This window comes from Nelumbo nucifera, chromosome 3, assembly GCF_055504915.1.
Source record: "Nelumbo nucifera cultivar China Antique chromosome 3, China Antique-T2T, whole genome shotgun sequence".
Classification (NCBI taxonomy): Eukaryota; Viridiplantae; Streptophyta; class Magnoliopsida; order Proteales; family Nelumbonaceae; genus Nelumbo; species Nelumbo nucifera.
The window spans coordinates 44043478-44059336 of NC_142651.1; the positions used below are offsets into that span (position 1 = coordinate 44043478).

Genomic DNA, 15859 nt, shown 5'->3' on the forward strand with positions numbered 1-15859 from the left:
AAGAACCATTAAAAATATTAAGGATACATCATACACATTTCCATCACAACTCTTGAAAGGTTCTCGAGAAAAACGCATGAACCAAATAGTATGTTAATGTTGCTTGATATTATTGCTATTTCTACTTGCAACTGGGTTGGTCAATACAAAATTGTGAGAAAACTTTTTTCTTTCTTTTTGTTTTCACCAAAAACTTCCATGAATTTTCTGAATTGATTGAAGGATCAATACAAATTGGTGTATTTCTATCACTCATCCATTTGTGACTGTCACATTGTTTTTAAAATCGGACCAGGACGGTTGATCGGAAAAACTAGGAACTGGTTAGGTGACTGGTTTTGTTTTACCTTAGAATGGTTTTGGTGATTTTTATATTTTTAAATTTTTTATATTTTTATCAGAATGGACCATCCATTCAATTTGAACGATAGGACCATTTGACCCGAAAACCAGACCCCTGACCGATTCGTTGTCCAATTCAATTTTAAAAACCTTGCTATGTCATGTGATGTAACAATTAAGACACATTTTTCAACCCCTAAATCAAACCAAATAACACCTCTATCTATCATAATCATCATTTATTACCTCAGTTAAATAGAACCCATTAGCATGTAGCAGCATATGTCTATGGGGAAACTAATCAAGTGGCAGACTGGCTCGTCAATCAAGACTTTTCGTCCCTATAGGGTATAGTATGTCTCAATCTTAGTGATCTTCCTTAGAATCTAGCTTGTATTTGTAAGTCTGATTTATGGGACATGCTACCCCCCCCCCCCCCCCGGTCTTGTATAGCCTCTCTTGTTTTTTATAAAAAAAAATAATAATAAAAAATAAAAAAAGAGAATATTGAATCAATGATTCTAGCCAAACCAGGAGGTCTCCAAGGGGATTCAACTCGTAAACTAGACATATAACACCTCCGCTTCAATTAAAGCACCGTTGGATTGCACCTCTAATTAACATAGCCTTTTTCTGGGTAAATTGCAGAAACCTTCCATGAAGTTTCTGGTTGTTGTTGATACTTTTCCTGAATTTGGTAATTGGCTTCACTTTCTCTGGACTTTCTGACATAGTTGCAAGTAGACTCTTTGGATAAAATCTTCTGAAAAGAAACATTAAAATGTCCAAAATATCCATATATTTACTTTGACAAAAATGTTTATTTTAGAGATTTCCTATTCATACAAATCACTATCCCAAATTCTTCCGATCTCTTTTTTAAAATTGATTTATTTTCTAATTTTCCCTTTATATCAATCATTCATAGGTAAAGTTGCAATTTTAATTTCTTTTGTTTTTATTGTTCATAAAATTTGTATTGTTTTTTATGTAGAAACTAATCTCAATAGTAACTTTATGGGTATTTTGAACATTCCTATGCCTTTTTTTAGAAGATTCTATTGAAGGAGATCTACTTGCAACTGTACCAAAATGTTAGGAGAGGTGATTACAATTATTAAACTCTAGGAGAGGTTTCAGCAATGGTAAAAAACTTCAGTAGAAGTTTCAACAATTTGTTCAAACCTAACTAAGAACAACTCTACCCTATCTATCCATTAAAAATAAAATTCAAGTCTTCACAGAGAAGTACGTGGGGCACTCAATTATTTCTCTACCCTATCAACGCTTAATAATTAGAGAAGGAAAAATTAGATTTGTTCATGCATGTAAATAAATATGATGAAAGTACATGGGACACTCAATTATTGCCCTTCTCAGACTTGTTCAAATATTGTGGGAATAATATTCTACTATTACCAATTAGGAAAATCTAAAATTCAAATATAGAAGGATAATATTAAATTAATACGACGAAAATTACCAAATTGTAAAATTACCTTGTTATATATCTTAGTCTTCCCTCTGCACGCTGGTTTTTCTTTAGAATGCATGCCGTTTCTTTGAAGAGCACCGAAGGTATGAAATTTTTTTTCTCTTTTTTCTTTTCCAAGAGTTTTGTTGATAATGGAGAAAACCTCTGATGAGATTTCTTTTGTTATGGAGTCAAATAAGATCACTTTGTTTTAATTTTTTTTTCTTCTTTTATATAAAATTTTGATTCTCCTATAGTGAAAATCCCTCAAAGATCAAATCAAATAGTCCGTTGCCTACAAAAAGAATAGGTGAGATTTACTTTGATCCATCATATTCTTCTTCTTCTTCTTCTTCTAGATCTTCTTCTTCTTCTTCTTCTTCTTCTTCTTTTTTTAGATCTTCTTCTTCTTCTTCTTCTTCTTCTTTTTTTAGATCTTCTTCTTCTTCTTCTTCTTCTTCTAGATCTTCTTATTCTTCTTCTTCTTCTAGATCTTCTTCTTCTTCTTCTTCTTTTAGATCTTCTTCTAGATCTTCTTCTTCTTCTTCTTCTTCTAGATCTTCTTCTTCTTCTTCTTCTTCTTCTTCTTCTTCTAGATCTTCTTCTTCTTCTTCTTCTTCTAGATCTTCTTCTTCTTCTTCTAGATCTTCTTATTCTTCTTCTTCTTCTAGATCTTCTTCTTCTTCCTCTTCTTCTAGATCTTCTTCTTCTTCTTCTTCTTCTAGATCTTCTTCTTCTTCTAGATCTTCTTCTTCTTCTTCTTCTTCTTCTTCTTCTTTTGATAAATTAAGATGATTTCTAAGTCTTGCATGTATTATTTTCGACCAGAAATTTATTTCGGAATTATCTATAGTCTAGAACACGGTATATAGTTTGAGAGAATGATAGAAATGCATGTATGAAAAGAAATTATATAATTTAGATTAATTGTACTCTCATCTTAGCAATCTACCATATCTCTAATGTTCCCTTTTTGAACATTATGATCTAACTAAAGATGTGGTAAAGATATAAGTTGATGAAATCAATTAAGAAAGCTTAGAGAACACTATGTCTCCTTTTTATTTATTTATTTTTTTTTGAGCTTAGGGTTGTGGGAAATAAAATGACCAAAAAAAGTATTGAGCATTTTGTAACAGTTGTTTTTAAAAACATAACCATATAAAGTCAAAGCAAAACACTTTTATTCTTCTAGGGCACAAAGACTAAAATTGGGGCTTTGTACTTTTGCACTTTAAAAGCACAAACCCTAAGTTTATCCAAACAAGAAAACAAGACCCTAATTTAATAGAAAATAGCTTGGATGATAAAAAATGGTGGGGAGCAGATATTCTCAAGATATAAATATATATATATATATATATATATATATATATATATATATATATAGCATTTGTGTATATATGTGTGCAAATACATATTTTATCAATAAATAGTGTATAAATATGTTTTACATATAATATATGTATTATTTTATATTTTATTTATATTTTTAACTCACATTTAGTTTTTATGTTTATAAAAATGTCAAGAATTATGCTTTAAGGACAAAAAAAGGGTTTTTTCCACAAAAAAAATAATAGGGCAAGGCACCCATGACACCTTATGATGCATAGATCTTGAAAAGTTACCTCAGTTGGGCATTCGAGTGCAAAGTTATGGCATCTAAAAGTTTGCACATGCATTAAGTATGCAACTTGAAACCATTGATTGGGTCGAATAGGTCAACAGTTGAACCCTCTAAATTAGGTGTTTTTTACCAAGTCAACGGTTTTTTACCAAGGGGTGGGTTTCAATAGAATTAGACCCGGAATCAAAGTCAGGTGACGGTTTGAACGATTCAACCAAACGGGTCAATGGCGGGTTGTTAACATTGGTATCAGTTTGGGCCGATTTTCAATTTGATTGGTTGGTTCAAAAGATTTAAACATAAAATGTTATAATTATAAAAGAACAAATTTAAAAATTTAACTTTACAATATAAAATATCTTAGACTAAGAAATATGAGAATTTACCCACTTATTTAAAAAATATTTATTTGAATTATAAAATATTAATACATAGAAATATAATCAGGTTGGTTAAATTTTATAATTATAAAATATTTTGGTTGGTTTACAAATATTTATAATTAGGTTGGTTGAGTTTTGGTCGGTTTACAAATGGCCAAAGCGAAACTAATTTGACTTGGTCAGGTTGGGAAATTAATGAACCAAAGCCAACCAAAAATACTAAAAAGTGACCAACTCAGTTCAAGCTAGGTCAATTTGGTTAGTTTTATTAGTTTGATTAACACCCCTAGATGAAATCAATTATTGTTATTTATGTATTGCAAAAAAAATTAATAAAAAACATTATATAAAATATAAATAAATATTAATTATTTAAAATTTAAATTATAAAATAATTGTCTACTCTTATGTATTTCTATTATTTAACTTTCACTTAACAAAGTTCATGCATCGCATTGATCCCGCTAGTATATACTAAAGTAGAACATGCCACATGTTAGATGGCCCCTCCTTGCTCCATTACCCTAACAAAGCAATTCTAGGAGGGGTTCAAAATTGCCTTTAGAAGCCCATGGAGTTGGCACTTGAACATGGCTCATCTCCCTTTCTCATCTCCTTTTTATTAGGAAACTAACTATTCTCCACTTTATCCTAAATTATCTCTGACTATCTTTAATTCCTATTTATCTCTAAAATTATCACTAATTCTTATTTATCCTCTCCCCACTTTTCATCTATATCTATTGAAAAAAGTTTCAATAGAAAATTCAATAATTATTTAAATATACATTATTTAATTATTATGTAATAATAATATAAATTATAATTATATGGATTATTTAATTTAATAAAAAAATAGTATTTTAAAAATAAAAATAAAAATCAATTAAATGTTATTCAAATAATAAAAATTAAAATTAGAAAATAAAATATTATTTAACTATTTCAATAACTAAATATTTTAAATAAAAAATATTAAAAATAGCTAAATAATTGTATAACAATAAATTTAATATTATGTAATAGCTTGAAAGGAAATAAAATTTAAATATTTTACATATTATAGAAATATTTAACATAACGAAATTTTAAATAGTTAAAATAACGAAATAATGTAATAATAGTATAAATTATAATTCCATGGATTATTAAATTTAATAAATTATTAATATTTTAAATACTTTAAAATATCAAAACATTAATAACTAAATCATATTTTATATAATATTTCAAAAACAAAAAAACAGATTAAATAACAAAATCATGTTATAACTTTAAAATAAAGATAAAAAACATAAAATAATTAATAATTTAATAATATTTGATAATAAGAATATAAAATATACGTATTTTAAAAATAAATAATATTATAAATAACTAATTTTTAAATGTTCTAAATATCAAAAAATTAATACTGAATCATATTTTAAATAGTATTTAAAAAAACAAAAAATAGATTAAATAATGAAATTATGTATTAACTTTTAAAATTTATCAAAGACAAAATTAATTATAATAGATTGAATAATATTTGATAATAAGAATATAAAATATAAATAATTGGAAAAAATATATTATTATTGAAATAGTGAAAGTAGATAAAATAACTTAGAGGTATTGAAGTTTTATTAGTTATTTGTTGTATTTTCACAATAAATTTTCAATGATTATTGGAGATTAAACTATTTTTATTTGTTAGAGAATAGATTATCAATTTAGTTGAAATTAGGAGTGCTCAATAGGTGGTTCAATTCAATTGCAAATTGTTTGGCTAACCAAACTGATATGATTGGGTTGGGTAGTTGGTAACTCGAAGCTAACCAACCATTAATGAAAACCGACCAACTTGAGTTGTACCAGCCAATGTTTTAAAAACCGACCCAGAGACCGACCCACTTTTGCTTCTAGGTCGTAGTTATCAGTTCAATTGTCCTAGTCAAACGAGTTAGACCATTCCATGTCAGTACTCTATATATTTATATACATATATAAATATGCATATATGTATAATTATGTGTGCGGATACATATTTTATCAATAAATAGTATATAACTATGTTTTACATATATTATTTTACATTTTATTTATATTTTTAATTCAGTTTTAATTTTTTGTTTATAAAAAATGTTAAAAATTATGATTTAAGGAAATAATAAGGGTTTTTCACAAAAATAGTGGAGCAAGGCACCCACATCACCATAGGATCAATAGATCTTGAAAAGTTACCCAAAAAAAAAAAAAAGATCACCTCAATTAGACAACAGAGTGCAAAGTTACGGCCTATAAAAGTTTGCACATGCACTGAGTTGGATGGTTTTCATGAAGTCAACGGTTTTGACCAAAAAGCAGGTTTCACTAAAACTAGACCCAAAATCAAAGTCGGGTGATAGCTTGAATAGTTCAACCAGCTGGGTTAGTGGTGGGTTGGAAAATATTAGTATCAGTTTGGGCTGGTTTTTAGTTTGGTTGGTCGTTCAAAATATTTAAACTTAAAAAAAATAAATTACATTTAAAAATATAATGATTTTATTAAAGAACAAATTTAAAAATTTAAGTTTATAATGTAAAATATTTTAAACTAAGAAATATGGGAATTTTTCCCACTTTCTTGTATTAAAAAATTATATTTAAAATATAAAATATTAATATATATTTATAATTGGGTCGATTCAATTTTGGTCAGTTTACAAATGGCTAAACCAAAACTAACCCAACTTGGTTGAATTAGGAAATTGCTAAACCGAAGCCGACCAAAAATAGTAGAAAGTGACCAACTCGGGTTGAATTGGGTTAGTTTGGTCAGTTTCATCAATTTGATGAACATAGCTAAACGAAATTAGTTATTGTTATTTTTTGTATTGCAAAAAAAATATTTAAAATAATATATAATATCAATAATTATTAAATATTTAAAATTAAATTATAAAACAATTGTCTACTCTCATGAATTTCTATTATTTAACTTTCGCTTAACAAAGTCCATGCATTGCATAAGTCCCTGCTAGTATATATACTAAAACACAACAATCTAGAAATTTTTTCCTTTCTTTGATTTTTTTATTTTTTATTCTATATCATTTTTTAAACAACCAATGAGATGTTCTCCTTACCTATAAAATATTACCTAACATCTCTCTCTCCCCTACATGTTCCCAATAACCTAAATAATATCCTCTTATATCTATCTAAAGAATGTTTGAATTAAAAATTTTAAAAATTATTTAAATATTCTAACAAAATTTTGTAATAACTTTAAAATATTTATTAAAAACACATAAAACAATTATAATAGATTTAATAATACTTATATTATTAATGATTTTATTTTTTCTTACAAAATTCATCACTAAATTATGTACTAAGAATATAAATTATGGTTTTTTGGATCACTCAAATTAAATGTTGTTCAAATAATAAAAAATTGGCATTTAAAACTAAAATACTATTTAAATATTTCAATAACTAAATATCTTAAATAACAAAATATTAACAATAGATAAATAATTATATAACAAAATATTTAATATTATGTAATAACTTTAAAATAAATAAAATTCAAATAAAAAAATATGAAATATTTTATATATTATTCATTTATTTTAACTAATGAGATATTTAACATAAATAGATTTTAAATAGTGAAAATAATGAAATTATTTAATAAATTTTAAAAATTCTTAAAACTAGAAAAATAATTATAACATGATATTCAAATTAATAATAATTTAATATTTTGCAAAATTAATGACAAAATTATGTAATATATATGTAGTATAAATTATAATTTTATGGATGATTAAATTCAATAAATACTTAATATTTTAAAATTTAAATAATGATATTATTTAAATAATTAAATAATATTATAAATAAATAATTTCAACTATATCAATTAATAATTCTATAATATAACGTTCAAAAAATTAACATTTAAAATCTTAATATTTAAATAGTATCTTAGCCTATATTTATTATATATTTATATATACGAAAATTAATGTTTATTGTATTTTCATTAATTATTTATTTTTTGTGATAAATATATTTTCAATAATTATGTATAAATGATTTTTTGTTATTTAACAGAAAATTTTCAATAATTATTGGAGATTAAACTATTTTTATTTAAATTTTTAAATTTAATTTATTGTACTTATTGTATTTATTGTATAGAATATTTTAGATTGAGATTAAAATTGTATTTTTTAGATATTGAATTGTCGTACTTATTGTATTTAATTTATTGTACATATTGGTTTGGTCAGTCGGTTCAAAAGATTTAAACTTAGAAATAAATTTAAAATTAAAAAAAAATATAATGAAAGATTGAGAAATATGGGAAATTTTATATTTATTATATAGAATATTTTAGATTGAGAAATATGGGAAATTTTCCACTTTCCCATATAAAAAAAGATTAAAAATATAAAATAATAATATATATCCATGTTCAAGCCATTTGATTTTGGTTGATTTACAAATGACCAAAGCGAAACTGATCCGACCTGGTCAGGTTGGGAAATAGTTGAACCAAAGCCAACCAAAAATACTAGAAAGCCGGTTGAGTTGGTCAGGTTGATCGGTTTCATTAGTTTGATGAACAACTATAGCTGAAATTAATTATTGTTATTTTTGCATTGTAAAAGAATTATTAAAAGTAGTATATAAAATATAAGGAAAAATCTATAATTCATGAAAGATATGGTATTAGAAGAGTTTTGACCAATCATAATCCATGCATGAATTTTGATAATAACACCTGATTGGCTACCACGTTTATGATACCATTTGATTGGTCAAAACTTTTCATATATCATATTCGAACCCAAAATATAAATAATTATTAATTATTTAAAAAATATAAAACAATTATATATATTTTTGTGTTTCTATCGTTTAGCTTTCACTTAACAAATCCCATGCATCGCACAGGTCCCCGCTAGTATAAGTTTAAAGCATCATAGAAAGGTCATGTTTGGTTCACTAGTATATGTCTCATTCTCTTAATTCTTGCTCATTCTAGGCAAGAATGAATAATATTAAAGTGTTTAGTTATAAAATTCTTGCCACATGTCTCATTCTAGATCTTTTAAGAATGAAAAATCAGTTCATAGCACAAAAATTGAGGTAGCTTTCAGCATGAAAAACAATCATGCCCCATCTTGCTCATTTTCATTCTTTAAAAACTCTATGCCAACAGCCATAAACCGCTGACTTGGGTCTACAAAACCACCACCATAGATGTTTATTGGCAGACTGCCATTAAAACTTATGCCAATAGGCATTGGCTGCCGCCACGACTAAACATCTATGTCAATGACCTTTCATTTATTCTGAATTGTTGACACAGTTTTTTTTTTTCCTTTTTAAGAATGAAATTGAACAACATAGGGCACTTGTCAATTTAGAAAGAATTGATTTTTTAGAAAAAAATGTTTTATATTTTAGAATTTCATCTTTGATAAGAATAAAAAAATGAGAATTGAACCAAACATGGATTATCTTGGATGATGATTTTCTATCCTTACTCTTTTTCTTTTATTTGTTTTAACTTTCAAATGATGCATTTCATATTTAATATTGTTATTGTGCATTTATTTATTTATTTTATTCCCAAGAAAAGTTATTTCTGATTTACCACCATTTATGATTTGTCAATCAATCGTTTTTTGTTGTATTATATTTTTGGCTGTTTGGTAAGCGCGAATAGTGAGAGATGGGGAATACGGCCGTAAAGACATCAAAAAATGACATATTTGGAATCTCGGGTCCTCCAGTTAATACTCATGACTGGTAAGATAATTTCACCCATTAGCTTTGTTGATCCAATCCAAACCTGCTTTGTGATTGCTATTGTACATATGAATTATACTCTCATTACTTACCATCATAATCCTTTTTTTGAACTTTGAAGCCCTAACCCTACTCACAAGTTGTTATTGGTGGTTTTCAAACTAAAATTTTATGTTTTGTTGTTGCTTCATGATTTTAGACTTTCAATAGGAAATTCATCATATTTCATGATAGACTTCAATCATTTGAAGAATTCCTTCTTTCATTTTTGTACTAACATTAAACAAGAAAAGATTAATAAAAAAGGGAAAATTACAGATAGTTACTCTGTACTTTGAGGGTAATGAAACTTAAGAGCCTCAACTTTTAACAACCAAGTACCATGTACTTTAAAAAATCAGCACTCAAGTACACACTATTAATTGATTTAAAAATTCGATTTTGAATTCAAGATTCAATATAATCGAATCAAATTTGGATATCATCTGATTTGATTTGATTGATTATTTAATTCTTATATAATTTATATATAATACATAAATTACATCAATAACTTATATTTATATACTTTATATAAATAAAATATTTATTTTATATTTATTAATTACCTAAAATAATTAATCGGTCAAATTTGAATCAAATCAAATATTCAAATATATAATCAAATTCGAATTCAAATATTGTTTGATTCAATTTGATTTCAATCTACTTACACCCCTAACCATGAGTGATAAATTTTAAAATTCCCATTCATAATTGGAAGTAGGTTGATGCACATTGCTTTAATTGCTTGCATATTCAAGTTTGAAAATAAAATAAGAAAGAATTGAGAGCTAGGGTTTTAAGAACTCAATAAAGTAGAGAAGAAAATGGTCTCATAAAATATGTGAAAGATAGTTTTGGGATTTTAAAATGTTTTAAGAAGCACATAACATCACATGCAGAATGCCAACAATTGGACTTGGCGATGATTTTGAAAGTACAGGATATGTAGTTGTTACAACTTATAATTGAAACTTGAGATATAAAGTGTCATTACTCCCAAAGTACAAACCTGTCTATAATTTCCCACAAAAAAAAAAGGAAATGGTTCTATATGGTTATATAAGTTGAGTTTAGGTTTCCGAGTTAAGAATAAAAGGATTTTATATAAAAAAAGGGTAAATTACAAAGACACCCTATATATGGGTTTAGTGACAATTACTCCTAAACTTTCGTCTATGATAAAGACCTCCCTGAATTTTTACTTTGTGACAAATATCCCCTTCACTAGAATTCCATCAGTTAACTTCAAAAAAGATTTTCATTTATATGTTAAAATTTTTTAAATCCCCAAATTTCCCTTTTTTATTTATTTGAATGGTTTATGATTTGATTAGTTTTCTAAATATAATATTAATGTCCTCTTAGTTGCTTTAATAGATATACATTTAGCGTTTCATTTGATTTTTCTTGATTTATTAGAAAAAGGAGTGGATGATTTTTATATTTAAAGATGAAGAGAGACACTCATATTAGTGAAATGAAACAAGGATTCAAAGAAACATGTTTTTTTGTGTCTGTAAAATGATTCCTGCTATTTTAACTAGTTTTAATGGGAGAAAATAATGGAACTACTTTTGGGTCAATTAGGATTTAAGAGAAAAGGGCGACGAAAAGAAAATAAGGGAAGTTATTGAGGTGGGGTATTTTGATAACTTAATGCATTCTATTGTCTGACTTAATGATCACGGGGAATTTGTCACAAAGTGAAAGTTTGCAGCTGTTTGCTGCAAATGAAAGATTAGGGGGATAATTATCACTAACCCCATAATACAGGGGTTTTTTGTAATTACCCAAAAATAAAAGGTTTTGAGAGAGATTTATAAAATTTTTAAGAGAAAGGGAGAAAGGTTGGATTTGGCTCAACTCAAAGCCAACTTCAATTAATGGGTTAGGATTAGGGTTGGGGGTTCAGAAGTTAGAACCTCAGGTTGGGCACCTCAACCCGAACCCCCTAGCCCAACCTGGCCTGACTTGTACCCCTGCTCTGGACTGGAGTCTGGACCGCCCCATCCACTAATTGAATGCGTGGTGCAGGAACGATCCAGATTACCAAAGGAAGGTCATGGCCTGCTGCACCATGGGTGTTTATGTTCTGGAGCGTGATCGCCAAAACAATCGGCAAGGACCCCAAGCTCTTGCAGAGCCTTGGTGGAAATCATTCCATTTTGAGCTGCATACTGTGATCAAGGACACAGACGGCAACATCTTCGGAGTCATACTTGAATTCAACCCCCAGACCAATCACAAGCAGTACTCACGGCAAGGTGCTCCAAGATATGTGATTGCCTTCAGAGGCACCATCCCCCAGTCCGACTCCTTAATCCGAGACTTGAAGTTGGATTTCAATATCATCATGAACGAACTTCACCTGTCCCCCTGCTTCCATATTGCAGTTCGATGGGTTGAGCAGATGGTGGCTACCAAGGAGATTATTTGGTTAACTGGTCATTCTTTAGGGGCTTCAATGGCAATGCTCGCCGGGAAGAAGATGGCCAAGAATCATGCAACTTATCTTCCGGCTTTTCTGTTCAATCCACCATTTCCGTCATTCCCAACCGAAATGATCAAGGATAAGACTTTAAAGAACAAAGCTCGAAAGGTGAAAAGCATCTTGAAAGCTCTACTTGCTAAGATGGTGAAGCCTGAACCTGAATCTCCATTTGCTGCCTTGTTTCCATGGATGCCGCATCTGTTTGTCAATCCCGAGGATCATATCTGCATGGAGTATAAAGGTTATTTTGAGCATAGAAAAGTAATGGAGGAATGTGGAATGAAGAAGATAGAGCAACAAGCAACCCAGTATACGGTTGGAGGTCTGATGCGGAGTGCAATTGGGAATGGAGCAGAACCCTTGCATCTCATTCCCTCTGCAAATTTGTTTGTTAATCTTTCACCTGTTGAAAAACCTCATGCCATTAAGCAGTGGTGGATGCCCAACATGCAGCTGCAGCGCACAGAATATCGCTACAAATAACAGGCCAAGCAGCTGGAGCTGGAGCAGAAGACGAAACTGCATTAAAAAGGGAAAATGGAAATTATTGTACTAGATTGGGGATCATGACCAGTACAACCCAGAGACAGATTTTAATTACTTAAAACAGACGTATAAAAATTGATTTTACTTCTGTACTGTAGATCTAAAACTGGTTTTACAGATTTTGTTTTACTTCGATAGACATAAAACTACTGATTTTAATTCATAGAGAAGGAAATCAAGTGGCCCCTATTTGGTTAGCAAATGAAGGGCATGGAGTAGTTATTTTACTTCAATAGGTAAAAGACTTAAACCTCCCCTGAGTTTTCCTATAAATACTTACACCCCTCTCCTATAATTTCTAACAGTCCCCAGCCCATATAAAATGCAGCTATATTTGACTGAATCAATAAAAGGATATTTTTGTCCTTCAATATGTATCAAACTTTTAGGGTGAACCACTGAAACTACTCCATCTGAACTTTCTACTACAAATTGTCCCAAATGGACAGATAAGGAGACATTGTGTAACCCGCCATTTCTAAATTGGCCAAGCTCTAAGATGGAAATCAAATCAAATATTAATTATCAACATTTTTCAAAATCTCTCTCTCTAATGGTATTATGGATTCAAACAAAAATGTTGAGTTTAAGTTTCATTGTCCAAGAAAACTTCTGGTCTCTTTCATCTTTCTGCCACTGACCGCCTCAAACCCAATGGTGATGTTATTCAGCACAGCACTGTCTCACGGCATTGGGAAGTTTAATTTTTTCAATATTTTTTATTTGTAATTTTCTAAAGGGAAAAGTGGATTTTTGAGAAAATATAAGACCAATATGACGTCAAGTCAAATGGGATATGGAGGATAGTTAAGAGAGGGGTATTATTTGTCTGATGAAAGCCTTGAGTCCTATCACAAATTATAAGTATTTAGGAGAAAAGTTAGGGGAGGTTTAAGTCTTTTACACTAATAAGATTTAAGAAGGGCCCTTCGAACTCTCGCGGGAAACCCCATATACTTAGCAGGCACACGCCTTAACCACCCTTTCATTCATATTTTTTTATCAATAATTAAATTAATTTAAAATATCATTTTATTTTTTTATTATCATTTTTTTTTTCATTTCTTTGTAAGATTTAACCTCAGTTATCAAACATAAATAGCAGGTGTTGGCGTGTTGCACCTTTGCATGTATCGTGGGCAATGGAAACTCATTTTCAATTCTCTAATATTGATTTTTTCAATGATAAAATGATTTCACTATGGGAGGTGAAATTTTCTTTAAGCAAAGGACAAATACTAATATTGCATTACCATATACAGAGAGAGTATATAATATATTTTGACTTACTTCATGCCGGACTGACTAAGGGGGTGCCAATGGATTAGGTTTTAAAAAATTAAGTAAAATAATTAATATTTTATTGACAAAAATATTAAAATGTGAAACAGATAATAGGGTAGTCTTTCAGGGAAAGTGTGAAATAGGTGATCAAAAATCAAGTGTGAACGGTCCCTAACCATAAGATTTTACTGTGGATGAGAAATTGGGGTGTGGACAGGACCTGTCCACGAGATTTATGTGGTTCTGAACACCACCTAAATGACTATGGGTAGGGTTGTCAATGAACCAACGCAATCCGCTCCAATATGAACGTTATATTATAGATGGATCAATTACAGTTCAATCTGATGAATACTTTGGACCGTTTCTGGACTGGTCCAATTTAATGTTTAGATCATCCAATTTGTTCAAATTGGTTTTAAATTTTTAATTTAGATTGAGTCCAACTCAAACCTAATACATTGGCACCCATACTCTTATCTTCTATCAATAGATTGGATATTGGTTCAATCTAACTTAATCTAATATAAACCAATTACAAATGGATCAGGTCCAACCTAACCCAATAAATAATTTGGACCATTATGTTGGTTCATTCAGCTCATTTAAATTGATTTTGATTCGGATGAAACGAACATAGAGAGCTGAATAGTTGATCGAACATGGCAGTCGGTGAAGCAATAGGAGAAATCTGGTAGGTGAGGTTGATGATGGTGCATTGAAGTCAACTAACCAAAGCAAAGAGAAATGATGACCATTGCTAATGTCTTACAGGGACCAAACAATGGAGATCGAAGAGATAAACAAATCTTGGCTGGGATAAGAAATGAGAAACGGTTGGGTTATTATGGGTTGTGGCAACTGGCAACACTAGTTGCAATGCGATGTACGAGAATGGATCATTTCTTTTATAAGTTGAACATTGTTCTATTACGCCGAAATGAAGGTATGAGTTCTCTACCCCTATCGTGGCTATGAGGGAATCAGTGGACAACAACGTCGTGGTTTCTGAGTTGTTCCAGCCAAAAGGGTAAATATGAGATTTAAATCATTTGGAATATGTGTAATGGGGTAATTTCGTAACTTCCTTGTCTCCGTTATCGACCAAATGAGGGAAGGGAAGGGAGGTGATTATCAATTTATTGAAATGTACAGGGTCGTTTTTTGTTTTAGTCAAAATATAGGGGAGATTTTTATGATTGCCAAAAAAAACTAAGGAAGGTTTTTAAATTTCCTATTTTTTATTAAGGAAGTATTGAATGATTCTGTGCAACCGAAACAGCCTTGAAAGCTATTTCTCTTTTACCTTTTTCCAAAAATCTGAAAATGGGATCAGCAACATCATCTATCAGGCTCATCCACATAAGCTCCCAATGAGAATCATAAAATTTTGATTTGAATTCTTTTTATGAATTCTCTTAAATTTACTACAACTTTTCAAAACGTCGAGGAAACCCCATGTCAGTGAGTTTTATTTTCCAAAACTCACCTTCCGTTAGTGCACCGTTAATGTTTCTTAACATAAATGGTCATGTCAACATAAATAACATTTTTCATGACCAAATTACCCTTAAATGGCAAGTTAGGGGAAAATGGTCATTTAGGTTAGGATTAGACCTAAATTCTCTCTCTCTCTCTCTCTCTCTCTCGCTTAGATCTGGCCGCTGCACCACCTTCTCTTGCTCAGTTCTTGAAGGTAGTCACTACATCACCCTCTCTCTTACTTAGATCATGCCGCCGCCATAGCACCTTCTCTCTCGTTCTTGAAGGTAGTCGCACCACCCTCTCTCTTGCTCAGATCTTACTGCCACACCACCCTCTTTAGATCTTATCACCACACCACCCTTTCTCTTGCTCAGATCTTGCCGCTA

At 29.5% G+C, this 15859-nt stretch overlaps 1 protein-coding gene across 7 annotated transcripts; it reads left to right on the forward strand.

Moving 5' to 3' along the window:
- The first annotated feature begins 1843 nt into the window (after window positions 1-1843).
- Window positions 1844-12792, forward strand: LOC104612867 (GDSL esterase/lipase At4g10955-like). Of its 7 annotated transcripts, none has more exons than XM_010280489.3 (4): window positions 1844-1920; window positions 2074-2126; window positions 9531-9622; window positions 11702-12792. In XM_010280489.3, the coding sequence occupies exons 3-4, from the start codon at window positions 9546-9548 to the stop codon at window positions 12639-12641; spliced, it is 1017 nt and encodes a 338-aa protein (XP_010278791.1). In that variant the 5' UTR covers window positions 1844-1920; window positions 2074-2126; window positions 9531-9545; the 3' UTR covers window positions 12642-12792. The 7 variants fall into 7 exon arrangements, with proteins under 7 accessions (XP_010278791.1, XP_010278792.1, XP_010278793.1 ...); XM_010280490.3 differs by having other exon boundaries at window positions 9540-9622; XM_010280491.3 differs by lacking the exon at window positions 2074-2126 and having other exon boundaries at window positions 1855-1920; window positions 9540-9622.
- Window positions 12793-15859: the final 3067 nt, after the last annotated feature.